Source organism: Ascoidea rubescens (genome assembly GCF_001661345.1).
Source record: "Ascoidea rubescens DSM 1968 unplaced genomic scaffold ASCRUscaffold_1, whole genome shotgun sequence".
Classification (NCBI taxonomy): domain Eukaryota; kingdom Fungi; phylum Ascomycota; class Saccharomycetes; order Ascoideales; family Ascoideaceae; genus Ascoidea; species Ascoidea rubescens.
The window spans coordinates 2446052-2455657 of NW_017962913.1; the positions used below are offsets into that span (position 1 = coordinate 2446052).

Consider the following 9606-nt stretch of genomic DNA (forward strand, 5'->3'; position numbering starts at 1 on the left):
GAAACACCTATTTATCTGAATCAGAATCCCATGACATTTCAAGTTTATCTTTGGTCAATCAAATGATTGATCCATTTGTTAATTTGACTGACGATTTAGTGATATGTCATCATACTGAAAAGAATCTAGTTTTTTACTTGGTTTGTCAATCAAAAATAACCAATGATTTCTATTTTAAAAACAATAGTGGCGAAAGTGATTTTGAAACTCAAAGTGAAACCGATTCAGATGATGACGATGATGATGATGAAGAAGAAGAAGATGATGATGATGATGCTAATGATGATGACGATGACGATGACGATGTGTATGAGTATCAAGTAGAAAACCCAAATGGAAAACATAATGACAAAAAAAGTGTTAATAACTCCAATCAACAATATCAAGAATATGAGGAAACCGACATTGGAAGCAACATTTCCGTTACCAATTATGATTATAACGATGCAAAATCCATAAAGAAAAATTTAAAAAAAAAGAATAAAGACCATTTACAAATCAAAAATTATAATTCTCCCAATCCTTTATTACCTTTTGTCTTTTTCAAAAGATTAATTGAAGTAATGGAGAACTATTTTGGTAAACCTTTAAATCCTTTAAAGTTAGAAGCTAACTATGATATTTTATGTCTTTTAATCAACGAAATGATCCAAGATGGTTTCCCCTTCATAACCGATTTGAATCAATTAAGAGATATTGTTCAATTAGAAGGTTTGTTGAGCAAATTCATTTCTTCAACCACTTCTCAAATCTCAAAAGTAACAACAACAGCTCCTTACAACTCAAATGTTAAAAGCTTTTCAAGCAAAAATTTCGAATCAACTATTCCATGGAGAAGACAAAACGTTAAATATACTAATAATGAATTATTTGTTGATATCATTGAATCAATTGACATTCTAATGTCTGCTCCAAGTAAAAAGAAAAATAAAAAAACAGTTACCAATTTCAATGGCTCCTCAGCTTTTTATAATTCGACTTTAAATGATTATGACAATTTCAACGCTTCAAAGCCTTTAATGGCCACAATTCAAGGCCAAATTCAATTAACTTGTCATTTATCTGGTATCCCAGATTTACAAATGGTTTTAAATTTAAATGGTCATGATTTTGACAACATTTTACCAAGTTTTCATCCTTGCATTAGTGTTCAAAATTGGTTGCAACGTCCTGGAATATTATCATTCATTCCTCCTGATGGTAAATCAATCCTAATGAATTATGAGATTGATCTATTAAACAACCCAAACCAACATTATTCGAAAAATATTGGTTTAATTAACATTGATTACAAGACTGGCTTGGGTTTAAATTCAAATGAATTTGAGATCAAGGTTTTCATTAATAAATTCAAAACAGTTCGATCTATTGATAATTTTAAAATCAATATTGATTGTGAATTAATTAAATCGAAAATTTCTAGCATCAAAATTATAAGATTATCTCAAGGTGATTTTCAATTTAGTTCAAATGGAAAAAATGAATGGGTCTTTGATAAATCTTTGATTCCCGGAATAAATCCAATATTTAGAGGCACAATTATCTCAAATGATGATAATCAATTTGAAAATAATCATGATGGTTTTGTTGAATATACTGACTATCCAGCAAATGATACAGCCAGTAATTTTTCTAAATCGAACAGCATAAATAAAATGGAGAAACCGTTATTTCCAACTTTTATTTCAGCAAGTTATAGTTATAAAGGTTGTATACCTAGTGGTGTCAAGGTTGAGTCTCTTAAAATATTAAATGCCAGAGGATTAGGAGAAAATATCAAGCCATACAAGGGTGTTAAGTATATTACAACAACCGATAATTATATTTGCAGGTAATTTAAAAAGTATTTATTCAATAAAAGTTAATGGAAAAATAAAAAAGCATCCATTATAATTAGCCAAAATAACTTCAATCAAAACAAAAACAAAAAAGTAAAAAAATAAAAAATAAAAAATAAAAAAAAATAAAGAATAAAAATAATAGAGAGAAAAATATATAGATATAGATATAGATACAAAGTGAAAATAGCTATTCCTTATCATAGTCAATTAACTCTCCTAAATCTAATCTTGGAAATTCGATATTATTTTCAATCAAAACCTGTTCACTATAAAGCCAAAGATTTATTAGCTGTCTAAATTTTGAATTTACAGTGAAATTTGTTTCCTCATGTTTTGGTGATTCGCTCTTTTTATCTGGATTTAGTGATCCAAAATTATCCAAATTATTTGGATTATTTGATCTGTGATATTTGGATTTCTTTTCACCATCAGGTTTTTTGTCTAAATTCATTTCGTCATCATCATCATCAAAAAATTCCTCTCTTGTATATTTATTTTTATTTGTATTAAAAGAATCAAAATCAAAATCAGAAGTCGTAAACATATCCATATTACTATTCATATCATCAGTTGAATTAGATCCTTTATTTTGACTTTGATTTGAACTGATAGTGGTATAATTACCGATCATTTCGTCAGACATTTTGAATTTATTTGTAGAATATGTCAATATAGAGTTATTTATTAAATCAAATACTTCGTGTTTTAAATCATGGTTGTCGCTGAGATGACTCAATTGTATGGGTAGGAAATTTTGATTATCCTCTTCAATTACTATGGAGCTATTGCCATCTAGAGATTTATCAGTTTTTTCAGTATTATTTGTATCAAATAGTAATAAGCATAGGGCCAACTCTAATTCTTCCATAAAAACTGGGGATTTTATTGCATTGGGAAATATTTTGTTTCTAATAAACTTGATAGTCTTTTCGTAAAATTTCCTTTCAAATTCAATCACCTTGGAAGAATTTGATGCATCAGCCATCAAGTTATATCTAATTAAATTTGAGGATGTAAAATTTATCGAAGTTGAGGACTTTCTGTGCTTTCTTTTATTTATATTTTTATTCAATTGGCTTGAGGAAGGAACAAAATTTGTTTCGTTTTTGATCATTATTTCTCTTTCTTTATTGAACTTTTTAATTGATTCAATTAGACTCAATAGTAGTATTTTGAAATATAGAAAATCGTTATTTTCTAGCAAAAATGGATAGTAATCATTCAACTTGTCTATGATACCCTCAATTTCGCCTCTTCCAATCATTTTTTTGATTTCGTTTCTTTGTTTGATTGAATGCAACCCATTGATTATGGTTGAGTTGTTGAATTGGTTGATTCTATGGTCGTCAAACTCAGCTACTGCATACGCTTTTCTGATTGCTTCCTCTTCAAAGGTGGAGTCTTGATCAGCAAAAGCATCCATATTGATGTCGTCTACAGCATTTTCCTTCTCTTTGCCACTATCTTTCTTCTTGTTCTGGAGGTTGATATCGTCGTTTCTATTGATGTTCAACTCTTCCATACCTTGGATATTCAACCCAATCTCATTGGCAAAATTCATAGAGGTTTCTTGATACCCCTCGGTGACAAGATAGTTGAGAATCAACAAGTTCAAGTCAGGCCTGTCGAAGTTCCCAAAATTCTCAAACTTCTTCAAAAACTCCTCGTCCCTCTTTTTTGCCATTTCGATCAAGTTAAAACGATGGTTTCGAGCTGTGTATTACTTTATCTATCATATATGCTACTCTCTATCTATTCTTCCACTCTTATCTTCGTCCGGGTAACGAGCCCAACATCCAAAACATTTCTTTTTTCTTCTTTCTATTTCAACTTCAGAAGCAAAAAATTTAACTCGCCCTTCAACGTCCTGTGCTGGTTCTTGCTGAGTTGCTTGTTCTCCTTCTTGTTCCTGTTTTTCGTGAGTATGTCGTCCTGAGCAAAGTCCTCTAGGTCTTCTGTTTCGACATCCAAATCTTCTGCCAATTTTTTGATCCATGTGTCCTCCTTCTGAAGAGAGCTGTTGGATATCTCGGATTCGCTGATTTGATTGGCAATTGACACTATGTTCTTGAGTTTAACTATTTGGCCCATGTTGACGTCCAAAAACTTCAAATCATTTTTAAAACCAAAGCTTTTGTAATTCAGCTTGCTATTTATCAACAATTTTCTTAATCTCTTTAATGCACCTGAAACCTCAGTGGGTGAGGAAATAATTATCGAATTTCCTTCTTTTCCTGCTCTTCCAGTTCTTCCAGATCTGTGAATATAAACATCAGCACTTCTAGGGATGTGGTAGTGAACAACGTAAGAGATATTTGGAATATCTAATCCTCTGGCTGCGACATCTGTTGCAATCAAAATACAAGATTTTCGATTACTATTGTTGTTGTCACTGTTATTATTAGTTATAGTTTCACATTGTTTGGTAAAATTTTCTAAATTCCTTAATCTTTGTTTTTGAATCATTGATGAATGAATTGAAAAAACATTTGGAATCTTTAGGTTTTTCATCAATAATGTGATTCTCTTAACACTCTCGATCGAATTTGTGAAAATTAAAATTGATCCAAAATAATTTCTCAAAAAGTAAAATAAGTACAAATCTCTTTCTAGTGCTCCACATTCAATTAGATATTCATTAATTTGACTTGCCAACATCTCCTTTGGATTTACGTCCACAAAAATCGGAGATTTATCTCTAAGATTCAAATTTTTTCTCAACATATCAACTATTTCTTGGTTATTAGTCAATGTTTTCTGATCATTTGATTTAATATTTTTATTTAATTTTGAGAACAAATTTTTTGTAAAAGTCGCTGAGAAAATTAATGTTTGCCATAATGATCCATATTTGGTTTTTCCATTACTTTTAGGTCTTTCTCTTTTAAATAAATCCAAAACTTGTAATAATTCTTGAAAATGACCATCTAATAATAGCCTGTCAGCTTCGTCTAAAACTATCATGTCAACTTTTGCAAGCTTTTTAGCAATCGAAATGTCTTTATTTAATATCTCAAGTATTCTACCAGGCGTTGCCACAATTATTCCAGGATTATATGTTTTCAATAATCTCTCTTGTTTTTGAATCGATAATCCACCTGTGATATTTATAATTGAATTTGAATTTGGTAATGGACAATACTTAGAAATTGAATTCAAGTGATTGACAATTTGATGAGCTAATTCTCTTGTCGGTGTAAAAATTATCGAAACGGGGTGATCAATATCAATTTTTTTGCTAGATTTCAATGGTTCATTTAAAAATTTTAAAATATTAAGATAATTTTGCAAAATCGGTATCCCATATGCCAATGTTTTACCAGAACCTGTCATTGCTTTCCCGATGATATCTCTTCTTTGCAATATTATTGGAACACAATTTTTTTGAATTGGTGTTGGGTCAAAAAATTTTAAGTTGTATAAACCATTTAATATGTATGGAGATAAATTCAATGATTTCCATTTAGGCAATTGAATTTCCAATTCCTCTAAACTAATAAATTCTTCATCGATTTCCGATGACTCCAATTCAATAATTGTTTTCTCAGTAAAAACATTCTCTTCAAGAATAGAATCTTCATTATCAATAATATTCTTTGAGTTCTTGGCTTTATTGTTTTGTTTTTTATTGTTCTTATTTTCATGGCCATCTATCTTCTGTACTTTTTCGGATTCAATTTGGTCTTTTGTTTCCATATTTTCATCATGATCTTGATCTCCATCAGTTTGAGCATTACCGTCTTTTTCTACTTCTTCATTCTCATTTTCATCTTCATTTTCATCTTCGTCTTCATTTTTTATCTTCGAATCATCTTTTACAATAAACTGAACTTTCCCATTCACAAATTTCACATCAACACCATCAATTTCTTCTAAACCGTAACATCCATCAACAAAATCAACACCACCTGAAATATCAACTGTTTTCCAATTTAAATTGTCAGCTGAAATAATTTTGGATTCCTTAGCTTTGGCTTTTGATTTTGATTTGGGTCTTGAACTTGAAGAGTCTCTTATTTTTTTCGATTTTTTTCCTGGTTTAAGTATCTTATTCTTCTTTGCAGCATTAAATTTATTTTTTCTATTTCCAGATATTTTAAAAGGGGACATTTTGATCTCTGTATCAGGCTTGAAATAATTAATTTTCAATGAACCAATCTTCAAAATTTCACCAAAAAAAAATAAAAAAAATAAAAAAAATAAAAAAAAATAACCAAACCCACAAATTCGGCGACTGTATTATATAATCATATGTAATTATATGCATTTATATGTATATATTAAATCCATCTATGTGATACTCCTAAATGAGAAATATGTGGCTAATGTAGGGTTGACTTTCGTATAGGTCGTTCCCGTTTCCGAAAAGAGAAAGAGATGGCTGTTTCGACTTTCTCAAAGTGATGAGAAAATATAAATTTCACTTTTTATTTAGAACACCTAGAAACATATCATTATAATACTGTTATTGCACTATTACTATATTACTATATTACTATATTATTGTTGGTTTGTTTATGGTTTGTTGTAATATGAAAGAACTAATGAACTACTTTCAACTTCCTTCGTCAGATCTATTTCTAGCCAATTATTCGAATTACTACTCGAAATTAGACAATCTATTAACTGATAATGTCGTTTTTAAAAAAACCATTTTAAAATATCATATGGAAACCTCAACTGGTAAATTTATTACAATATTATCGATCATTCTATTATTTTCTATAATATTTTACCATATAATATTAGAAATTGGAGTTTTATTAAAAATTTGGAGCCACCCAACTGCTGACGTTTTTGTTTATAAACCAGTTCACTGTGCTCATGTTTATATCAATTTAAATTTCATTAAAAGGAAATCATTGATTGATCATAAAATTGATTTTGGAAATATCTCTAATGAGAAAAACTTGAACAAATTATATAATGTATTCTATAAAGATAAATCATCAAGCTCATTAAAATTGTTGAAGAAACCATTGAAATATCATATTGAGTTTGCTCCTGATGATTATAACGAAAAGGACCCAGAATTGGGCACAACTTTGAAATTCTTAAGAAATAAAATCATGCAATTATTTTACGAAAGTAAATTTTATAATAATGATGAGTTTTCAAATAATATTGGTCCTAAAAAGTTGAAAATTGATCTTAAAGATATCAAGATTTTTCATAAGAAGGAAGAGGTTCCGATTGAAAAAGATAACGAACCCTTGTGTTTGGTTGATATTAATACTGGCAATACGGCTGATGCCATAATATTAATCTAATATCGATCCAATTAATTCACTTCTTATACTTGTATTCAAATTTTCGAATTTGTGTTATTTTTTCATTATTCTTTAAATCTTCAATGTAATATTTTAAATTTATTATATAATAAACAATAAATAATAAATAATTGGTAATTGAGAAAAACACAACAATTTTCATTAAATATTAACTCGATTCTATATGATGATTTAAGGGAGTTTTGCCCCTACCATATCCATCTTTAGCATAATAATCCATTGGATAATAATCGCCTGTTATGCCTTTATCTTTTTCAAATAGGACCATTGCTTCGTATGGTGTTAACAATGGCCTATCAAATGCATATCCCCAGTCTATGCTTAATCTCGGACATGCAACTTGAATAAAACAATCTATATCGTCAAAGATTGATAACTTTTGAGGAAATATTTCCGATAGTATAATTTTGATAACAGTTTTATTATTTTCTTTTAAAACCTTTTCAATCATTTCAATTGTTAATAAATTACCTTGCCTACCTAATGATCCTATAATCAATCCGAATTTTTCACATTTTTCACAACTTTTGATAGCATCAGATCTAACTTCAATCAACTCTTTGATTTCGTAATATTCTTGAGTAAATTTTTTAGAATATGGATCGTATCTGAAAGCAGGTATATTAGGGTTATGAATCATTGATGATTCCAAATGAAACCTTCCGTCACCAATATATATCATTGCTTTTATTTCATTTTCATCCAATTTCGTAGAAGTACAACCCAATACCTCACCTTTTGATAACGGCAATATTTGAGGAGTTATGATTTGATAATTTTCTTCATTTAATATCTGTCTGACTAAATGTAAAGTGGGATTGAATTGAATAGTTCCGAATAATGCTAATTTATCATGAACCTGAAAATTCCTCTTTATGGTACTGATTAAGTGTTTCTCGTTAATATTTATGGTGACAAAGATATACAATACTTTAATCAATGTTATATCCACAGGAACCAAGCATGAGTGGGCGTAATGAATTATGAAATCACATCCCAATGATCTTGCTGTGTAATCATCGATACAACAAGCCCCATAACTGACATCACCCATCACTATTACTTCGCATTCGCAAAATTGTTCGAGTATGTCAGAAATGATCAAAGAATAAATTAGTAGACCCTCGGGCATTTGCAATGCAACTCTTTTACTATTATTTTTGCGTATATTCCATATTGTTTTATGTATTTCAAAATTATAGTTGGAAGGCAAAAGCTTGATTGCCTCATTTATTTCTTTATTTTCTAATATGTCCTTGGGGATGTGAGTAATTAATCTTAGATTTCTTCTGGTTTTGACAGTTCTTCTGACTAGCGATTTGAAGTCTGAATCATTGCTGGTAGACACACTGTGAGAATCTGATCCAGTCTTGTGGCCTATAAATCGTCTTTTGGGAATTCTTTTCTTCTTTATCTCTGAGTCCAGATTGTTTCTAGGAGTATCAGCTTGCATTTTCCCAGTATTTGGCATAAACATTAGAATCAAAGCAAGAAAACAAAAGAGAATCAATACCGATGCAGTGAAAAAAAAAAAATAAAAAAATATTTAGATCACATGCTTGTGCAGCCAATCACAGGTTTAGTTTTTGTAATCCAAGAGCTTGCAGTTAGATTGTGTTTTGATGCTTTTAAAGTACCAAGTATTGAATAGATTAATAGTATATATCTATAACGCGATCCCAAAAAAAGACAAAGTGGTAAATAAAAAGAAAATATAAAGGAATGAAGGTAGTCCTAAACAGCATAGCATAGCATAGACTGACTGACTAATTAAGAATTAAGAACGCCGAAAAAGAATCCATTGTGATTAATATTAATATGTAATCTTTTTTTACACCAATTTATAGCTCAATAAACACAGAAACAAAAAAACTAGGAATAAAAAAGGAAAGAATGAAAAGAACAAAACAAAAAAAAGAATGAAAAACAAAACAAAAAAACAAAACTAGAAAATTATTTCAGTGAATATTTTAAAGACCCATTAAAACAAAGGTGGTGAAAACCATGAGAGCAAGAGAAACAAATGGAATTTGGAAATGGACTGGTTTGATGGCAATACCAAAAGAGTCTGAGGTTTCGGCTGAAGTTTCAGCTGTGCTTTCAGAGTTATCATCAGCATCGGCGGTTGTTGTCAAGAAAACAGTTGATCTTCTTCTAGAAATTGGAGAAGTAGTTGTATAGACGTCCAAGTCACCGTCACTGTCAGTGGAAGTAACAACTTCAACAACAGCAGTGAGTGTGGAACCATCAGTAGTGTAGGTAGTAGTGTAAGCAGAGCCAGGGAAGCTGGTGACGGTGATGGTGTTACCATCAGAATCAGTAGTTTCGTAAACGGTTGCAGTTAATCTGACACCAGTGCTTGAGCTAGAACCAATTTCGGAGGTGATTTCTCTAACATTACCTTCAGAGTCTGTGGTTTGGTAGACAGTGACGGTTCTTCTAGACCTGGTTGAGGATTCAGCATCATCATCATC

The 9606-nt window shown here is 30.1% G+C and overlaps 6 protein-coding genes across 6 annotated transcripts; 2 read left to right on the plus strand and 4 right to left on the minus strand.

Annotated features, from left to right (window-relative positions):
- Positions 1 to 62: 62 nt before the first annotated feature.
- On the plus strand, positions 63 to 1835 carry ASCRUDRAFT_30450 (clathrin adaptor, mu subunit; the record flags this gene model as incomplete). Its single annotated transcript, XM_020190189.1, has 2 exons — positions 63 to 1581; positions 1621 to 1835. 2 exons carry the CDS (start codon positions 63 to 65, stop codon positions 1833 to 1835), a joined length of 1734 nt encoding a protein of 577 aa, XP_020050507.1.
- A 193-nt stretch (positions 1836 to 2028) lies between these two features.
- GID8 (glucose-induced degradation complex subunit GID8) lies at positions 2029 to 3525 on the minus strand (the record flags this gene model as incomplete). Its single annotated transcript, XM_020191259.1, has 1 exon — positions 2029 to 3525. One exon carries the CDS (start codon positions 3523 to 3525, stop codon positions 2029 to 2031), a length of 1497 nt encoding a protein of 498 aa, XP_020050508.1.
- A 137-nt stretch (positions 3526 to 3662) lies between these two features.
- Positions 3663 to 5951, minus strand: MAK5 (ATP-dependent RNA helicase; the record flags this gene model as incomplete). Its single annotated transcript, XM_020190089.1, has 2 exons — positions 3663 to 5327; positions 5397 to 5951. The coding sequence occupies 2 exons, from the start codon at positions 5949 to 5951 to the stop codon at positions 3663 to 3665; spliced, it is 2220 nt and encodes a 739-aa protein (XP_020050509.1).
- Positions 5952 to 6313: 362 nt separating this feature from the next.
- ERG29 (Erg29p) lies at positions 6314 to 7200 on the plus strand. Its single transcript, XM_020192466.1, has one exon. It carries the CDS (start codon positions 6374 to 6376, stop codon positions 7109 to 7111), a length of 738 nt encoding a protein of 245 aa, XP_020050510.1. The 5' UTR covers positions 6314 to 6373; the 3' UTR covers positions 7112 to 7200.
- An 80-nt stretch (positions 7201 to 7280) lies between these two features.
- Positions 7281 to 8585, minus strand: DPH1 (2-(3-amino-3-carboxypropyl)histidine synthase; the record flags this gene model as incomplete). The annotated part of the gene is made up of 1 exon (XM_020194338.1): positions 7281 to 8585. One exon carries the CDS (start codon positions 8583 to 8585, stop codon positions 7281 to 7283), a length of 1305 nt encoding a protein of 434 aa, XP_020050511.1.
- Positions 8586 to 9102: 517 nt separating this feature from the next.
- ASCRUDRAFT_6064 (uncharacterized protein) lies at positions 9103 to 9576 on the minus strand (the record flags this gene model as incomplete). The annotated part of the gene is made up of 1 exon (XM_020191260.1): positions 9103 to 9576. A coding segment is annotated over one exon (474 nt), but the record flags the coding sequence as incomplete, so codon positions are not given.
- Between the last annotated feature and the right edge of the window lie 30 nt (positions 9577 to 9606).

Excerpts from the sequence above, each read along its gene's own strand:
- ERG29 (XM_020192466.1), top strand. The coding sequence starts at position 6,374 with ATGAAAGAACTAATGAACTACTTTCAACTTCCTTCGTCAGATCTATTT.